Source organism: Tenrec ecaudatus, chromosome 14 (genome assembly GCF_050624435.1).
Source record: "Tenrec ecaudatus isolate mTenEca1 chromosome 14, mTenEca1.hap1, whole genome shotgun sequence".
NCBI lineage: Eukaryota > Metazoa > Chordata > Mammalia > Afrosoricida > Tenrecidae > Tenrec > Tenrec ecaudatus.
This window is the reverse complement of record NC_134543.1, coordinates 112,251,385-112,271,839: the sequence shown is the minus strand read 5'-3', so window position 1 is coordinate 112,271,839 and position 20,455 is coordinate 112,251,385. Positions and strand designations below refer to the sequence as shown.

Sequence of the window (20,455 nt, the reverse complement as noted above, 5' to 3'; positions counted from 1 at the left end):
GTCAATTATAGGAGACAGCGTACTAAAAAGGTAATAGCCAGTTAATTAATACAATTGCTTTTGTAAACAGGAGGGAGGGCTTGAAATATTCTGACATACAAGGGAGGTTCCATTGCCTTTCCATCCCATTTTTGAAACCCCCAGTATACATTGTTACAATTAAAAATATACAGACACATGCTTCCTAGTCGTAAAAGGCTCAGGCTCTCAACATGCACGCACACACGCAAGCGTCGCCCAACCACTAACCCTGGCCCAGCTGGCGGCCACTCCTTTCAACAAACCTCTTCTGTTCACGGACTGCAATGGGTGTGGTACCTGTAAGTATCATTTTCCCTTCAGTGCCCCAGTGAGGGGCCAAGTCGCAAAACTTCCCCGTAACAACTTACAGCCTATAGAGGTACATGTCAGCGGGATTTAGACTGTTTCTGCTGTGGCTTTGTGGTCTATGCTACACCGTGCAGGGTGGCCAGGACACATAGACTCTTTGGTCTTTGTTTCTTGTACCCTGAAAGATTTCACAAACAGAAAGCACTGCTCTGACTGCTCCCGTCTGGCTAGGGTCTCAAGAGTGGCATGTCCAGCCTGAGGACTGGTCCACACTCCTCTCTGCGTACACACACACACACACACACACACACACACACACACATACACACACGCATACACACACATACACACACACATACACACACATACACACACACATACACACACACTCACACACACATATACACACACACTCTCACACACACATACACACACACTCACACACATACACACACACTCACACACACACACATACACACACACACATATATACACACACATACACACGCGCACACACACAGATTTGTACCTTTCATTTTAACCAGTCAGACCAGATGCTTCAGGGCTGTCCTAAGTCAATTGCTGTTTCTACTCCATACAAACTGCTTCTGCTCTTTTTCCTGTAACTTCTACCAAATTACTGACTTAATTATTATTCAGCTATTTAGGTAATAAAGACTATTTAGAGAAATAAAACAGTATAGGTCACTTTATATTTATTACATGTTTACATGAACTTTTCAAATTACAGTATTCAACTCAAGTAAGGAAATTCATGTCTGTAAATTGTCATTCACTTTCATTTTTCCCTCCTAAAATGTTAACAGAGCAAAACACTTAAAGACACATGTGTAGGTTCAATGCACTCTCAGTGGCTCGCAGTCATGACACAAAGACTACATCTACACATGAAAATATAAGGCAGATAACACAACATCTTAACATGTTAATGGCATGAAATAACATAAGGAAAAACCAAAATCCTGTAGTTTCACCGCAATGCTTTTGGTGGATAACAGAGTACATGTAAAGAATGCTCCCGTGCAGAACACACGTGGTGCTTGGCATGCTTGGCACATCAGCACCTGGTCACGGTTCAGTGTCCCTCTTCCTGCCCCCACGAGGGCTACTCATCCAGGGGCCCGACCCTCCTCCCCCGACTCACGAAGCTGTCCTGTCTGCCTGCCGTTTCTTCTCACCACACTCACGCTGCAGCTCCCTTCTCAGCGCAGACGCCGGGCACAGAACTGGGACTGAGCCCCCCGCCCCCCCAGCACTCCTGCCCCTCGGGAGGCTGCTCCCTTCTAAGCTGTGGCTACAGGGTTAAGGGCATGATTCTACACACAAAGCTCACGCTTCCTACTGTAGCGCGGCAAAAACACTGGTGGTGCCGATTTAGAATTTAAAAGAGTCAGTGAGATTAGGCAGAATATCTACTAAAGTTTTTAAAAACGACCTTTTTTATTACAAAAATATAAAAAAATGTAAACATTCTGCTAAATATCTCAGTGAGAAAATCTGTCACCTTGCCTTTCCTCCAGTGGATTCAGAAAGAACCTAAGTGAACCACATTCCCTTTAGCTGAGCCAAAATCCACGTGCCCTGCCCCAACCTCCAGTCACATGCATTCTCTCAAAAAGGGTCTCTGCACCAAGTGTGTTAACCTGCAACTGCTCGTGCACGCATCAACCCACTCCTGACAGCAGCAGAAGAGCTTGCTGCGGTCACTTCATAAGGTGCTCGCTGGGCACCTCACACTCCGTGCTTCACAGGGACCCAAGTCCAACGGCCTCGCACTCATGGGAGGGGAGCCACACACCACCTCCTTGGCCGTAAGCTGCACTCCTTCAAGAAGTTGCAGGGAACTCTCTCTCTCTCTCTCTCCCTGTGACAGGAACAGAAAGCTCAGGACAGGAGGGCCCAGCAGGCCCCCACGCCCAAGCCAGCATGTTCCTGCACCAGGCCACTGCTGAGAGCTTGAGAAGGAGGCTGGCTTTCTCTCAACTGAAGGAACCTATTGTTCTTCTAGCAAGATTTTACTGGATTTTCCAAAAGAACAAAATTAGTAAGTTGTCACATTTTAAAATACTAAAAATAACCACAAAAGAACAACAAAAACCTCTGCCTTTGTGTATGAGAGGCATACTCGGGACACAGATAACTAAGGAAATCTATCTGCTCTGTGGAAGCCCTGACCATCTTCATCAGCTGTGATGAATGAGATAACCTCCCACCAGAGTTCCTGACAGGGACAAACAGTGCCAATAAGCAGTGCCACTGTGAGCTACGACGACGCAGAACTGCACTTGGGAAGAGTCGCCAGGGAGAAGTATCCAACAGAGTGAAAGAATAAACATTTCCCAAAGCACCATGAAGTTTGGTAAAACACTACGTCAGTTTTTAACACTAATGGACAGTCTCAATATTCTGGTCTACCGCTCATTAAACTTAAGCTCATCTTTTACTGGTAATAGTTCTGACAGTGGCCACCTAGACACAGCGCTAAGATAAACATATTCACTTTAGTCTGTTACCTTAGGATAGGCTCTGTTTCAGCTACTCTCTGAATACCAATGGACCCAAAGGCAGGAACAATGGTTTTGCCATTTATCTAATCCCAAGTTTAAATCGTCCAAAGTTATAACTTATTTGCCATAGATACTTGTCATAGCTCACAAGTTCTTTTATATCCTTCTGCTTTGGTACCGTGTGCTCTTAGGGATTTTGTTTCTATACGATAATAGTTAACAAATGGCTTTGAGTTTTTAAAGATAAGAACACTATTCACTTTGAATTTTAATAGCAAATGCAGTTGGAAAACAAATATATTTTGATACTCAAATTATCTCAAATTACATGTAATACATTCTCTCTATTAAAAACATCTGTCATAGCCAGACTGATTTCCCCTCACCCCCTGCATGCTCACGAATCCTGTATAAGTGCAAATGTGGATTAGGCCGATTTAGTTCAACACGGACCTTTGCAAACACCATGACTTGCCCACCAACAAGGACACACTACATTCCAAAGTCAAAGACAAATTCCTTTGGAGTGTCAAGTCTATGTCTCGTCTCGATTAATGCAGCAAACGTCACCACAAATTAGCTAGCAGTAAATTTGCTATAAAATTATTTGTAACAAAATAAATATTTTCAGTCCCTCTACACTAAGTGATATATAAATCATTAGCAGTTTATAACATTAGCTTAGGTCATTTGTTTTTTAGGACCCAAGCATACTGTACAATCCTGAGTAAAAGGTTAAGGATATAGTTTCTTGAGGACCCTCTTGACACAGTCATAAAACACAGCAAAACCACAGCTCATAATGATCCCCATGTTCACTACAAGTACCATGAGTGCTTTTACTTTGGTAAATAACTTTATCTGTGTAAACCTTTTCTTTTGCTGGAGGAAAGCACAGCAGAGGTTCCGCTAGGATCCCTCCAGCACTCTTTGACACTGATAGAGTAGGTAGTCAGGCAGAGCAGAGCAGGAGGACCTGACCCACAGGACTAAGACGTCAGCATGGACTCGGAAATGCAGCAGGCCGGGGATGGACGGGAGGAGCTGACAGGCCAGGAGCCCTTCATTACCTGCAACGAAACACAGACCTGTAATTGCTACACTGCCCAAACAACACACCCCTCTGAAAGACGCCCATAACAAGAAATAACAGCTGCCGCTAAGAAACCTGACACTAGTAAGAGAACTGGTTATGATTCTAAGAGGCCTCGATTACAACCTGGCTGTCTTTTTATCATTTTACCCACCTATAATGTCAACAACATGAAGTCTTAGTTTTTGTTGCAGGGTCTTTAGAGCAGAAGGCAGGGCAGTGTGAGATGCGGACAGTTTTACATGTTGCTTCACATCATTTGCGAAGGATAGCCAAAGTTTGCCGAAGTCTTCGGTGGAGATTTTTAATGGCCTGAAAATAATCTTCAAAATTAGATTTATATACAGAAGAGCAAAAAGACTCTAAGCAAATAGACTTAAAGTGAAATACAAGAATTAAACATGATCAATAGAAATCTAGATTTTACATATTTGTGTTTTAAAACCAATAATGATTAAAACACATAGCATAATACTTCAATCTGATCAAATAAAATAGTGAAGGCAGATGTAATTAAATAAACTTCCTCAGTTCTACCTCTATGTAGTCATCCAGGTATATCTTACCAATTAATGTCACACATTCTTTAAATGAAATACAAAACCTTACTTTCATGTATACTCTGTATTTGGGGATAATGAGGTATTCATCAGAACTACACAAAAGATTAGAAATACAAAGACCCACCTTGTATAAACTATACTAAGAATTTTAACAAATGTCTAAAAGTAAACAAAAAAACATTTTTTAAAGACTAATGGGACTCTACAGGTAAAATAATTACCTAGCTATCTCTATGGATGAGATTGTATGAAAAATTCATATTCTATGTTTATTTTTCGGTAACGTGAATTTTTTACAAGTACATATTGATTTTATAACCAAAAGAGACTGTTTGGTTAAAGATACAGAGGATTTTCTTAATAAGCAGATGACCGTTTAGGTAGATCTATACTGTGCATCTTCAGGGTACTAAAGCTCACTGCTCTGGGACAAACCTTCAGTCACAGAACATATGCTTTTGATGGCAGGATTCTATCTTATATGACCATCATTGGCATCAACACTCTGACAGACTCATAGACAGTGTAACTAAAAGACTTATTAAAGTGTGAGGAAAAATCACGGTAATATAAAACAAGTAGATATACGAAGATTAAAAAAATGTTTTTTACTTAAAAATGGCTCACTTACAGTATAATGTATTTGAAGAATCAAAAGAGGGCAGAATAGCTAACAGAGGGTTTCTAATAATGTTGGTAACACTGTACAGTGTCCCCGATAAGGCCAAACCCTAGTGAGTAGTTACTGAAAATGTGGTAACTTGTTTTCTGCTCTAGATGTCTAAAGCTTAACAAACAGATCTTATGAGAGCAAGAAACAGAAATCAAGGCAAAGCTTTAAAGTAAGAAAGAAAGAAGAGCCATGAGTCATCTTTGAAGCGATTTCGGCGTCAATGGCGCTTCCTCTCAGACTGCAGGTAAGCCAGGCCCCACAGTGTAGTCTCTGCCCGTGGCTGCTTTCCCTGCGGCCCAACACAGGCAGTGAAGTGGCTGTCCAATGGCTCCCCACCTGGGAGCGCGGCTCAGTCAATATGCACAACCTAGCACAGTGCCCCTGTCCAGAGAAGATAATTAATGTGTGCCAAATGAATCATTTGAATTTACATTCCTGAAAATATTTACCTAATGAAATCTAAAAGTGATAAGGTCACTGAAAACTCCAGCTGAACACTGTGACTATCCATCTTCTGATAATTTATAAAACCAGAAAGAGTCCCTTCTGTAAAAGGATTCTCCATCTGCACACTGTGTTGGAAAATGTTTGTGCTTTCTGCTTCGATTACTGGTAAACAGCTTTCAAGTTGTTCAGTGACCTGGAAATAAAAGTATTTTAAAGACGATCAATACAGATTATTTTATGATACTATTTTTCTATTCAATTAAAGTGGTAAAGAATTTACTGTGAGAAGTCAAAACAAGCCATGTTAGAACAATACCCCTGACACTCTCATTTAAAAATTCCCTAGCACAGATAGTTAAGAAATAATTATAGAACAAATAACATTATACTTGAAACTTATATATAAGTACATAACATATATAGGGGGAAAACATTATAATTAGAACAATACACACACACATAAAATCTACATATAATTTTTAAACAAGATTATTACATTCTAGTCTTATGATACTCAATTCTGCTGACAACAGATTTCCACAGCTGGAAGAATTAAACACACACACATACACACTAACACAACCAGGTATCTTCTCTTTCTATCTTCTATTTCTCCACCTCTACTAAAGCTCTGGTTGTAGAACTCAGACAGGTGGACTGGCTTTTACTTGCTTATATTTAAATCCTCCTGGTGACTCATTCGAATACACATCTAGAGACAGAAGCTTCTGTCCTTACAGTGGCACCTGCAATTGCTCTTCAACACGTTCTAACTCAAACAAGAAATTGGTTCAGCTTTTTCTGAGACTGATAATCTGGCCACACCTCACTATGACACACACCCCCAAGGGTGTCCAGACGAGAATGCACTAAGCCCCCTGCCAGGAATCCCAAGGGCAGCCTCTTACAAGTACAGGGAAACAGAGCTGCTACCCATGTACTCAGCAGAGAATAAGTCAGGGAGAACAAGAATCTGACGGTATGTATACGCATTTGTCTTCCAATATTCTTACTCCAATATCCATGGATGAACACAAGCCTAGTGATAGAGAGTTTAGTTTGCGTGTTTAGGACAAATATAAATGGCACATTTCAAGAGTCCAGGAGAGGAGAATGCAACATACACCCTTAAAATACCAGCACAAGAGCACTTCACACGCACCTCCGTGAGAGTCAAGACACCTCATGTAAGTTACAGTAACAGGAGCACAATAGTAAATCTTTATTTCAGATGAGGAAACTGGGCACTGGAGCAATTAAAGTAAGCTTCCCAGGGTAACACTGCTAATACCAGAGGTTCAGGTTCAAGTGCAGCAGCCCGAGTACAGCGAATGCACTACATCACTGTGTGCTACACAGCTCACGTTCCAGAGAGGGCCTCTCTCCACACGGCCTTCATCACACCTATTGCTTATCTTGTTTATCCAGCTTTGTCTCTACTGAACAATTCCCCCTACTTAGAGAGTAATAAACCCGTGTCAAATAAGAACAAGTGTGGAACACTTCTTCTGCAGCAGAAACACTGAGTAAGCACTGTCCGTTCCAGGTAGAAAAGATGAATCATTCATTATCTTACCTGGAAGTTCTCGGCAGGAGCAATTTCTATGTGAGCACTTTTCAAGTCTGCACCACTCTTACCAGTAACTGACCAGACCATCAGTAAGCAATCATCCTTCCAAATTTTGTAGACGGATGCCGATATGGTTTCATCACTACAGACTTCTAGGACCGGGGAGTGCACGTGTTCAGTCGGCTCTTCCAACAAAGCAGCAGCTACAGACATTTCAGTAGCAGCCGAGGCTCCAGCAGACTGAGAAGGGTGAACAATTTCCAGGTTGCTATCAGCAAACAAAGAGGGCCTGGGTCCGTCGCAGTCGGAGGGCTTTTCAAGCAAGTGCAGCTCTGTGAATGACTCAGAATCTAAAAGCTCCGAATCGAGGGAAACTTTCTTTAATTCTTTGTCTCCTCTATCCTGTAAAGTATCCAAATAATAATCCTCTGCATATGACGCATCTGACAAAGAATTAGGATGAGCACTGGTTGGTCCTCCACTTTTTGTTTCCTTGGTTTTTGATTTCCTTCTGAATTTGTGAGATACTGTATCTGCCTTTCCCAGCTTTAAAAATAAAACACAACAACAATATTATAAAAATAAATCTGTTTACTGAGCAGAAGTATTAAATATTCTTCTATAGTTTCAAATGAGTAATGTACTAACTTGCCAAGGTTCTATCTATAAGGTATAACTTAACAAATAATTAGACAAAAATTTAATCCCTGAAACCCTGACAGGTACATTACTTTTGGCATCACTAGCTAAATTTACTTTCTCTTTAAAAACACATGAAATCAGAAACAAAAATAAAGTGAAAAAGTCAATTGTGAACAATTCAAAAAGCCTCTTAAATTTCAACATTTAGATCACACACTTAAAAATGTGAAACCTAAATCGTATACCTGAAAAAAATGCTGAAATCATAAAAGTTGTACTACAGATAGATACATACATTTACAACAAAAATAGTCACTTTTCTAGTTTCTGCAATTGTCCTGTAGAAGTGTAAGAAAGCCTAAAATACACAAAATAACCCAAACTTCAGTTCAATAATCTGTAATAATCGTGATTTCATGGCATGTGATCATAGGTAAGAAAAATTGATACGATAGGGCCCCCCCCAGATGGACAACAGAAAAGTGGGTGAAGGGAGACGTCGGACAGCGGAAGATATGACAAAATAATAATTTATAAATTATCAAGGGTTCATGAGGGAGGGGGGGTGGAGAGGGAGGGGGGAAATGAGGAGCTGATGCCAGGGGTTTAAGTGTAGAGCAAATGTTTTGAGAATGATGAGGGCAATGATATACAAATGTGCTTTACACAATCGATGTATGTATGGATTGTGATAGAAGTTGTATGAGCCCCTAATAAAATGATTGGAAAAAAACAAACAAACATAAAAAAGAGCCCCCCAAAATACTTAAAATTGAAAACACATTGCAAATAACCCATACATAGCACCCCCCAAAATTACAAAGGAAATGAGAAATTATTTTGAATTAAGTGGAAAATATTCATAACAAGGGAATATTTGAGGAAGGATGGAGTAGACCCAAAAGACAAAGGAGTAAAATCACACAGGCAGATTCCATACTCTGTGAGTCCAGTAGCAGTAGGGGGGGAGGGGTAGAGAGGGCCCAGAGCTGCAGGAACCTGCCCGCCCACTAACACACAGGATCACTTGCCCATCAAGCTGTTTGGGACGGTCTGGGCAGTACCCCAAACAGGGAGCATAGAAAGGTAGCTAATCTGTGGAAGCTGTAGTCTGATATTTTAAGTGGTACAGACTGGCAGAGGTAATGCATGAGCTATGCAACTGGGAGGGGTGAAGCAAGACCGTGGCACTGCTGAGACAGTGCTGTTGATTCTCACTGAGGCCCAAGACAGAAAGAACTACGTGGACAGCCAGCCTTCAGAGCGATAACAACAGAGTGGATAAAGAGAGGGGAAAAGAAAAGAAAAGAAAAGAAAAGAAAGAAAGAAAGAGGGGGGGAGGGAGGGAGGAAGGGAAAATGGCAAGGTTCAAAAAGAAATAGCAAAACACACAAAATCATTAGGGATCAATCAGAACCAAAACACGAAGATGAGGGAAACTTTCCCACAGAAATGTTGGTAATTTTCAGACTATGCTAGAAAAAGCAACAGAAACACACAATAGAGTAGAACAGACAGAAGCTAGAATCAATTAACTAATGGATAAAATAACTGAATGTATCAAGTCTCAAGAGACACAGAGACCCCGGGTCTTTACGCTGAGAACCTCTGAGACCTAGGGAAAGATTGGAGTCAGGAACACCAGAGGCACAGATGTAGATGCTACAATCAACAAGGACCCCGCAGCCCCCTGCATCCAGTGCTCTGCACTCAGACTGCCAGCTTCCTCATGGGAACATCTTTATGGACTCTATTTCACTTGTGATAACTTCTAATTTTCCCAGTTTCATACTTTGTACAGTGCACACTGCAAGTATTCATGGATGTCTGCAGCTGTTTCTTCTCAAGTTGTGCCCCATCAGCAAATGAAGATCCCCCAAACTGCACTCCATCTCTCTCACTGTGGCTGACTTTGAGGAGGCAGCTCTTCCCCAGGGTATCTAGAATGCCTTCCAGCCTGAGAGGCTTATCTTCTGGTACCATATCAGACAGCATTCTACTGCAATTTGTATGGTTTTCAGTGGCCAGTGGTTTTTTGGGGGGTGGGGGTAGTGGGGAGTAGATCACTTGATCTTAACCCTCCCGGTCTGAGTTTGGAAGCTCCGTTGACCGCCCTGGGTGACCCTGCTGGTATTTTAAATACTGGTGGCATCTGGCATACGGGCAACACGCAAGTCACCAGAGCACGACAAGCTGACAGTAGTAGAGAAATATCTACAGGTACGTGTAAATATAAATACATGTGTGCAGTTGCATATCCTCATTGAAGACACAAAACTGGTACTTCTCAGATATAACCAAACACCTGAAATTGGTTTTCTGGGGTTGCAAGCTAGAGGATCATGGTCTCATAAGAGACTGGCATAGTTCACAAAAAGCATGAGCCCCATCCTAATTAAGTAACAACGGGGAGCTTACAACACTGCTAAATACCCACCTAAGACCCACACATGGATTTTAATTCACCAAGGGGAAGAGTAAAGTAAGCGAAAGCTCAGCAGAGAAACAAGACGATAGAAAGTCACGACCTCGTCAGTTTTCTTTGCCAACACTTTCACTCAAATGCTTCAGTTCTGTGGTCTCATTCATTCTCAAACCTGCACATGCATTTGAGGCGATTAAACTTCCATGGCTCTGGTCACTGTCAGACTCAACGCACTAGGAACACACAGTGACCCTGAAAGTAATCATTAAGAGCTCTCAGTGCTCGCTCAGTTTCCATTTGAAGCTTAGCAGCCCAGTGGCTGATACTGGATCTGTAACCGTTAGGCAGACTGATGAGAAGGTGCCAGCACGTGCTCAGGCACCGAAGGTGCAAGTTCTCAGCTGTCAGGTCACACCAAGGATGGGGAGCGTTGCCTTGTGAATCTTTTAAACGCAGTGCATGGCTAGAGTCACAAGAGAATTTCAGAGATTGGTATCGAATTTTTTGTTCTTGCGGACATGAAATCGCAAAATTTTAGATTTTTTTCTATTTAAATAATGCTGAGCCTTTGGGGCTATTCCATAATGTAGGTTGGTCCTAGAAAAACAATTTTAAAGATGGAATTGATCTCCCTTTATTTCATGTATTTCCTGTGTTCTTTGAGGATCAGGTGATTTGAACGGTCTCAGCATCAAGCAGAAGCAAGTGATTATGTAAAATTAGCACTTACCTTCTCACTCCTCAACCCCAACTTTTCCTCTGTTACTAGGGCAAAACAACAGGACTGGGACTGACGGGATGCTCTATCTCTATCATGTCTTTTTTCAGGGTAAGCTTGTCAATTTCTAGCAGAGAGCCTGCTGTGATTTTGACAGGGTTTCATTCAATCTATTGATGGAGTTCAGAAGAATGGACGTATTTATCAAATGTTAGCGTTCAGTCCATGGACAGTGTGTGTGTGTGTGTGTGCCCATTTACGTAGCTATGTAAATCTTTCTAGCAGCAGTGTCCTGTAGTTTCTGAGGCTACCGATATTTTCAGGAACAGATTGTCTGGCCTTTCTTCCAGAGAGGGAGTTGGTAGGGCCAAACTGCTTGGCAACCCAATACTTAACACACGGAGCCACCAGGACTCACCTTTTTCCTACAAACATCACCAATAGTTTTTAACTGTAATTACCGAGAATATTCCAATCAAGACCCTTTCTCTTTAGAAACTGTTTCATCTACCCGCGAGTGAGTACTTGGGTCATTTGTACTGTAAACCCTATCCTGGGCCGCCCGCCCTGACTGGACTGACTGAAATGAGTCAACTCGGTGTTCTCTTCAGTGGTCATCAGTGACAGGAGCTTGGAAGATAATAGCCCGAGCCTGAGACATGTATTCCCACCCCACGTAGACAACAGCGTTGTTGTCTGCTGTTGAGTCCATTCCAACTCACAGCACCCTACAAGACAGGGCACAATGGCCAGACTGGGTTTCCTAGGCTGAAATCTTTATGGGAGCAAATTTCAAGTCTTTTCTCCCATGAAGCAGCTGGTAGGTCTGAACTATTGGCTTACTGGATGGCATCGCAGTGCCTAACTACTGCACCACCTGGGTTCCTTAAACAAAGGGCAGCCAGGAACTTCCCCAGAACCTTTATATATCTATGAAACAGGGAGCAGAGAAATTGAGATGAATGTAACGCACGACTTACCAAATTGATGGTGCTTTCTGAACCTAGGCCAACAAACAACGAGGATGCCAGCAGCTGCTTTTCTCTCTCCTCTCTGGACGGTGTCAGTGCGGGAGGAGGGTCCTTCCTCATGGCCGTCTGATCTACCTTCTCCAGGGCTCCAGCCTCCACTGGCTCCACGTCATCACTGGTCATGCTCTCCTTCTTGGGAAGATAACCCTCTTTTCCCCACAGCTTCTTTATACCTTCCAGCTTCAAGCTATTTGTCCTAAGGAGATTGTATATAACATCTCATCAACTTAAATTTAAATCATTTTCTTCTTGAACACCATTCTTTTTCCAAAACACACCATTGCATTTATTTATGTGTTGCTGTTTTATTTATTTATTTATTGAAATTTTTCAATTGTTTTATTGAAACATAATTCACCCACATATATCTATAGTTCACTCAAATTTAAAAAGAGTTATAGCTACCAAGAGATACTCCAAAACACCCAGAATTGTGCGGGCAGAGTGGAGCTTTCATAGTAGGCATTTTTCCCACTCAATATGAGTTAGTGCGCCCAGTGGTGTCTCCTAGGATGGTCCTCTGGTCACAGTGAATTTTGTAAACACAGTTTCGCTCAAACCTCGTTTTTTGTGATGGCCGATTTAAGAGAACAGTATGCAGCTGTGAAATTTTGTTTCCTACTCGGGAAAAATGCCGCAGAAACTGTTGTAATGTTGAACACAGCTTACAAGGACAGCGCTATGGGAAAAACTCAAGTGTACAAGTGGCTTTCTCATTGCATAAAAGGTGAAATGTCGATTGATGACAAACCTTATTCTGGACACCCCGTCAGCTTCCCTGACAGATACAAATATCGACTCAGTGCATTTGGAGTTCATTCTACCAGGTCAGACTATTAATTAAACTTTCTATTTAGAGGTTCTAAAAAGATTACGCAACAGTGAGTGAGTGACAAAAAAGGCCTGATTTGTGGCAGGCAGGGGACTGGCTCTGCCACCATGACAATGCACATGCTCACAAAGCCATCTCAGTGAGCCAGTGTTGGCAAAAAGCAGTATGCCTCTCTTGTCCCATACACCTGACTCACTTTACCTCTCTCCTTGTGCCTTTTTTGTTTTTCCAAATGCAGAGGGACATGAAAGGGCAGCAATGTGATAACTTAGAAGAGGTGAAGAAAAGAACAAGGGAAGTGCTGTCAGCCATCCAAAGAGATGAGTCTGAAAAATGTTTCCAGAATGGAATCACAGATTTGACAAAGGTAGTAAGTGTAATGGAGAGCACTTTGAGGGCGATAAGGTTATTTTGTAAAAAATATTAAATACATAGTTTTGAAAAAAAATTCCAGTTTCTTTTAGGTCCCCCCCCCCTGCTCCCCCCCCACCACCACCTGATGTCACCACAGCTATAGTGCATCTTCCCCATCTCGGGTTCATTAGTTGCTCTCCAAATACTCTCACCCCCCAACCTCAACCCCAACTCCTTGTACCTTCTGTATTTCATAAACAAGGAAACAAAAATAAAAACAAAAAAATAGAATGAAAACAGTATACTCATATAAAAATAATAGTAAGCCAAGGAGAAAATCTCTGTCAAAAAACAAATAGATATGTGTGTATGTGTGTGTGTGTGTGTATACACATATATAAAACAAATCCAGAAGGAGTCGAGGGAGGGCAAATGAGCAGGTACCATATTATTCAATAATTCCATCCACCATAATCAAGTTCACCAAAATCTCTGTCTGGTGAGCAATGCTAGTCGAGGCCCTCAAGTGTGTTCAGAGGGGTTCTGTCAGAGACCTAATCTGCACAGTGGATTTGGGGATCCCACTGCGCCCCAGCGCCTCCGACAAATCGTACCCTATTGCCTTTAAAAATAGCTTTCATATTATACTGTAAAGGCTAGAAGTAAAATCTGGATGGCGAGATTATGTTTTCATAATTGAGAACCTTCTTTTACATCTTCTGCCCCAACTCCATTCAAAGAATTTAAAGTAGAACTCTAGACTGAGTAAAACTTCCAATCATTTAATTTTCACTTAACTACTTGAAGAAGTTATATAAAAAGAGAACTGTAGCAAATCAGTTCCTTTCCCCCACTGATTTTTCAAAATTACTTTCTCTTTAAATCTGATGGGCTACATACACATCAGGCATGACTCTGACAGCTTCTTAGCTATTACCACCCAGTAAAAACATTAAACCAACACAAATTCAGGCAAGAAATTACTGTTGAAAGCCAAAAACTGTTCAAATGAACTCCTAAGTATAACATTACTTTAATCCAAAGGTTTTTTAAAAGCTTAGCACCAGCTACATTTTCTCAACTATTACTAGCACACTTTTATTAAAAATATAAAGTTTGCTTTATAAAAAAGATAAGAGGATTTTAGGAAAACCCATAAAGGTTGGAAACTTTTAATACCTAACTTGAAGAAGAATTAACATAATGATTGAGAGTTAGTTGTCCTGCGCAGGTGCCTATGATAAAGCTTTTGCTAGGCAAAAAGTCCAGGGCCAAGTTTAGATTTTGGACTCATTTACAGTTTTCAAAAAATTACAATGCTGAATCGAGGGTGACTAATACAACCCTCCGTGCAGGATGACACAATCAAAGACTCCCTCCTCTATCGTTTCTAGGTGAGCAATGTGCCCACGGCACGAGGCTCAGTCAAGCATCCTTGTCATGCTCTAAAACAACATTTTTAAAGTTTGTGCTATGAGACAGATGATAAATGCATCTACAAGGAAGACTTAGAAGCATTTGCACTGAGTATTATTTCGATCCAATTTGTTGAATAGGAATATCAATTCCACTTTCTATAGTATATCATAAACAACAAAATAATTTTTCTTTTTAAGTGAGAACTAATACCACCTAGTGAATAAAAGAGTAAAGAAAAATCTAAACATTAATAAAGAATGTAATTCATATAATGTTAAAATGTAATGAATAAATATTAATAATTAATAAAAGGAACCTGGTTCTTCCTCCTAAATGATTTTTGCTGCTGGGTATTCCTTTACAAATATTGTTCTTTTCCCCCATCCTCTCAAGAACAAGCAATTAAATGAGCTTTGTTTTTTTTTTTAATTTAAAAAGATAAACGACAACAGTAACAAAAACCTGTTAGCTATTTAATAAACTCCCTAGAAGAAAATGGGCAGTTCTTGCTAAGACCAGATCCAAAAGTGCAGCTGGGAAGCACTAAAACCAGCTTCTTTCTCCAGGATGCTCAAAAGCCGCAAATTCTAGAAGATTCACGGACACGAATACCCACAGCAGGATACACTCTCTCCGTAGCCCCTTTAACCAAAAACATACGCTGTGTCCTTTCTTTCATTCATTCTTTCTTTTTTTTAAGAAAGGGGGCAAATCCCCAAATAACTCCGCTTAATAAATACCGTATATACTCGACCCGAGTATAACCCGAGTTACCTAATTATTACCTGGGAAATCAGAAAAACCGATTGACCCGAGTATAAGCCTAGGGTGGGAAATGCAGGATGTGAATTAACACAGAGACCAGAGGGGAGAGACGGAGCGCAGCCACAGACACATCCTTACCAGTTCAGCTGCGGCATAAGTGAATCACTACGGGTGCTTCTGCGAATTGGAGCCGTCCACGTCACAGGACAGCTCTGATTGGTTAGATGTGAGTAGACAAACATTCAAAACCCTGCAGTGTCAGCAGGGCTTTGAACCAACAGTGGAGGAACGGAAACCACCTGCGTGCGAGATGTCACACCTCGCTGGGGCACCACTGCCGAACCCCTTTGTGCTGCAGAACTCGGCTTATACACGAGTATATACGGTAATTCAAGTACTAGTTTAACAAAACAAGGGATGAGCGGGTGAACACTGTGATACTCCAGTGAAGGACTTGCTGCAGCTGCAGCTGCAGCTACAGCTACAGGGAGTGCTGGCAGTTGACATTGTTCCTAGGCCACTCAGAGAATGCTTGAACTATCTAGTCTGAGATCACGCCCCTTCCCAGGCAGTCCACACCCACCGACTGATCCACAGAAATACAAAGTCCTAGCCACCCATATTGGGCCACTCAGGACTCAGGCCATTTTAGCCCATGAGCCCCCCATGGGGTTGGCAGTGGTTACTGATAGGACTGTATGCACTGCATTGACTTCTCCCTCTGCCCAAATCTGCTTTCTTTCCCCTTTCCACATGTGCTGATTCCAAGGGGCACGCCTTCATATTGCACATGCCAATTTCCATCTCAGAACGTGCTTCCCAGGGAAACTAACTCACAACATGCAAATTGAGAATGGTGGGGAAAGAAGTCTGCAGATTCTTCAGCTATTTTAAAATTTTCTTCTAGCTAACTTCACCTACATACCTGCCAATTTCAAGACATGAATTTGTCTACAAGTCAGAGAAATATATAAGGAACTAGAAGACCATTTTATTCACAAATTATACGTCCTTATGACATAAAATATCTCTTAAAAGGATTTTTTTAAAACATGAGTCATCTGTCTGGTTTCTAACGACACTGTTACATAATACAAGGTTTTTATATGATGTGCCTTTCTACGGGTCTTAATCAGACCATCAAAACACAGATGTAGATTCTGACTAAGAATCTTGCAAAACATTAGAAATGTGCCCTGATTCTACTCTCGAGATCCCCAACTTTGTCAAATGCTATTTCTTTGAGGGTGGTAAATAGATAGATATAAGATTTGCAGGGTCCTACCACCCCCACCCCTCTCTCCCCAAATACTAATTCAGGACTGAAAAGGCAGGTGCTGTCAGCTGTTACACGGGTGCTTGTAAGGTGCAATGTAAGTCCTTTGTTAGGTTTGGAAGGTTCCTGCCTCTCAAGGACCTGTAATTGCTATCAGCTCCACCATCACCTGTCATAACACTGTATCTGCTCCCCAAGCTTAGATATCAACATGAGATGCCTGAGAAAGAAAATATTAGTGTCAACAGAGCAGGAGAAAAATTATTAAGTTATTTGAATATAGATTAATACATTTGATATATCATTCAATATTCTTAATAGTATATTTGTATCATTCTGAAAACTACTTTTTACAGCCATCCCACAGGAAGACTGACAAATAAAATGATGAACATAAAATAGGTGACTGATTTAATAAATACACAAGGAGTCTTCAAACTTTTTAAACAGGGGGCCAGCTCACTGTCCCTCAGATAGTTGGAGGGCTGGACTATAGTTTAAAAAAAAAACTATGAACAAATTCCTATGCACACTGGACATCTTATTTTGAAGTGAAAAAAAAAAACGGGCAAAACACCCGGCAAGCCAGATAAATGTTCTCGGCAGGCTGCAGTTTGAGGACCCCTGAATACACAGAATCTCAAAATACAAACGTTATCTTTCAAAGTTGTCAATTTGGGGGCCTTGTTTCTACTCCAGCCATGTTTAACATTTTCTAACCTTCAGAGACAATAAAGTTTAATTGTCACATTCGAATTCTGATTAAAATTATCCAGATTTATTGCTAATTTTATTTGGTAAATTTAATTTCTAGGTAATGATGACAATGAGATTTTTTCCTAACGATAGTAGCTACCACTTATCAGTTACTGTTACTGATTTGTACAGGCATTTTACATATACTATCACATTTTTAAAATCTTATTGTGTTTCTAAAGGTCATTTAATGATACTCTAAAAACAAAATCTATCTTCAGCAGATGAATATGTGGCTCCATGTAAGACAATTAGACAAACGTATCACCCATTCTCAACATGTTTGGAAGGAGGCTTCAAAAGCATTTTGAGCAAAGATGACAGATTCGTCAGGTAAAGTAAGTATCTTATGTTCACCTCTGTTATCTGTCCATCTTGCACTGAGATGGTTCTAAGTATTTATCAGAAGAATAGATTATGAAGAATGCAGAATAATACATCAGGTATTTAAGCTCAGCTATTAGTCCTTAAAACAATACCAAATGTGCTATTATTTTATTATTACATGTAACACTTGTACCCATTCGGTCCTGTCTTGGAAGATAAGCACTTAAACCACAGGGATATACAGTGTAACACCAAAACCTTCAGAGCAGGAAAGAGAAAAGAATTGGCCCATACAGAATTTGGCTTTCAACGATCCTTTCAGTCGTCATCTTAAAACACATTGTCATAAATGTGCCTTTTTTGGAAATTTATATGAAAATTACTGAAATAATAAGCTTCTTGGATGTCACCCTGAAACAGGTAGATGACGATGATGAATCGATGCAGAAGGCAACTGGACACCAAGACATTTAAGCACTCACACATTCTCAACTTGAACAAGAAAAGAACTTACTCTTTCAGCCCTGTCTCCGCACTATTCCCAGATACATCGGAACCGAGAGAAATGCCAGCAGGAGACTGTCGTCCAGTGAAACCAGACGAAGAAAAGGAGGGTCCATATGGTTCGAAATTGAGAACTGGAATTTTAAAACAATAACAGAATTTCTTAATTAAAGCAAAGCAAAACTTCTGTGTATGGAGGAGGCGAGAGGAGAAAAATGATCCAAGTTGCTCGAACACTCAAGCCCGAGGACAATTTTTAAACCGGCAGTGTGGAAATTACACAATTAAATTATCAATAGTACAGGTGGCACCCTGCAATACGAACGAGATCTGCTCCTTGCTGTGTCCTGAAGTCTGACTTGCAGGTAATGTAGAGGAGATATATATAATTATTTACTTATACTTTTATGCAAAAAAAAAGGATTTGAAGCCTTTTCAATTGTTTAAAAGCTGCATGTGCAGCAAGTGAAGGTGACCGATGAATTTGTTGCTGGAAGTTGGTCCCACCACTGCAAAATGAAAGTACATTCACATTAAAAAGCAAGGAACCGCTCACACAAAGCAGGTTTTTAACCTAGGGACTAACTATAGTAATAGTAAAGCAGCTACCACTCACTGAAAGCTACAATAAATCTCCATTCTGCTAAGTGACCAAAGCAAACTATCCTTCCTTTCTTTTGTTCTCCCCGAGAAAATAGGAAACTTCAAGTGGGAAAGAGGACAGGCAAAGCCTGCCGACTAAAAAGCTGTCGCTCTCATGCAAAACTGGTTGGTGAGTTAATAAAACACTCTAAGGTACTCTGTTACTTGAGTGTGAGATAGACCTACTGACAAAGTACAAGGTTTACTCAAGTTCAGAACCATGAAAATCCACATTGCTATTGTGGTGGGGCTATTGCCTTGCCCAGTATCCATTCTTCACTTCTTCCCAAGTAACAGAACCCCTGGTTCTTAGCGAGGTACACACATGAGTACTCAGGAAAAACTACATTCCCAGACTCCATGTGACTGAGTACTAGCCAATGGAATCATACACAGTTTTTGTTAGCAGCTTCAGGGAAAAATCTTCCTGTAAAAGAAAACTTTTTCCTTCTTTTGCTGCTTTTTCTGGAAAGAAGGCTGTTGGATTTTTGTTAAGGGCTGTGTTGAATCTGTAGATTACTTTGGATGCATTGACAACTTATAAAATAAGTCTTCCAATCCATGAACATGAGAACATCTTTTCACTTATGTAAGTCTCCTTTCATCTAGCTCTTTCTGCCATGTTTTGTAGTCTGTATTGTATAAGTCCCGGGTTAGATTCCATTTTAAGCATTTTCTTCTTTATAAAAGAAAAAATGTCCTTATTCTTTCAGATTTCTCATTGCTGGTGTATAGAAACCCAACTAACCTTTGTTTGTTGTCTTTGGCCTCTGCAGTTTTGCTAAATTCCGCTATTAGTTGTGAAAGTTCTTTGGGAATATATATATATATATATATATAATTATATATATATATATATATATATGATTCTATCATCCACAAAGATAGATCATTTTACTTTCTCTTACCAATATGGAAATTTTATTTCTTTTTGTCTGATTGTAATTCTGAATGCACTGGTAATAGGAGGCGATTGGTCTTGTTCCTCATTTTAAGGAGAGAACTCTCGGTCTTTTTACATTTGCGTGTAATGTTGACTGTTGGCTTTTGCATATGGCCTAAATCCCATTGAGTAACTTCCCTTCTATTCTGGTTTTCTTTAGGGTTTCCATCAAGGAAGTGCTTTTTCTGCAGCCACAGAGAAGATCGTGTGGTCCTTTCCCTTTGTCCAGATGTTTACACTGATTTTCTAATGCTGAACCATCCCTGAAGTCCTGGGATGCATCTGACATGACTTGGTGTCTGGCTGTTTTAATATTACGACTGTATCACCAAAGAGGAGGAGAATCACAGCAGAGCACTGTTTGGGAGAGGCCATTTAGAGAACAAAGCAGAAGATGAAGCTGACAGGACCCGACTGGAGACAGAAAGGCTCCTCCACTCCTTGCCATCATCAATGCTGACGCACAGTGATCCTGGGCAGGGGAGACTGCCCTGGGGCCTCCGAAACGGTGACGCTTTAGGAGAGCAGAAAGCACCATCTTTTCCCCACGGACCCACGAGTAACCACCACGCCGCCAGGGTTCCTGAAAGACTCACTAGATACAGGAACGGAAGCAA

At 40.8% G+C, this 20,455-nt stretch overlaps 1 protein-coding gene across 2 annotated transcripts in view; it reads right to left on the bottom strand.

Moving 5' to 3' along the window:
- Nucleotides 1-1,038: 1,038 nt before the first annotated feature.
- Nucleotides 1,039-20,455, bottom strand: part of AP4E1 (adaptor related protein complex 4 subunit epsilon 1) — a 67,342-nt gene continuing 47,925 nt past the window's right edge. For both annotated transcript variants that reach the window (XM_075532137.1, XM_075532138.1), the window contains 6 exons: nucleotides 18,264-18,387; nucleotides 11,970-12,216; nucleotides 7,211-7,750; nucleotides 5,637-5,827; nucleotides 4,106-4,263; nucleotides 1,039-3,928 (listed from right to left, as the gene is read on the bottom strand). In XM_075532137.1, coding sequence (XP_075388252.1) covers nucleotides 3,768-3,928; nucleotides 4,106-4,263; nucleotides 5,637-5,827; nucleotides 7,211-7,750; nucleotides 11,970-12,216; nucleotides 18,264-18,387 — 1,421 coding nt within the window. In that variant the 3' untranslated portion in view covers nucleotides 1,039-3,767. The remainder of the gene's footprint in view (nucleotides 3,929-4,105; nucleotides 4,264-5,636; nucleotides 5,828-7,210; nucleotides 7,751-11,969; nucleotides 12,217-18,263; nucleotides 18,388-20,455) is intronic.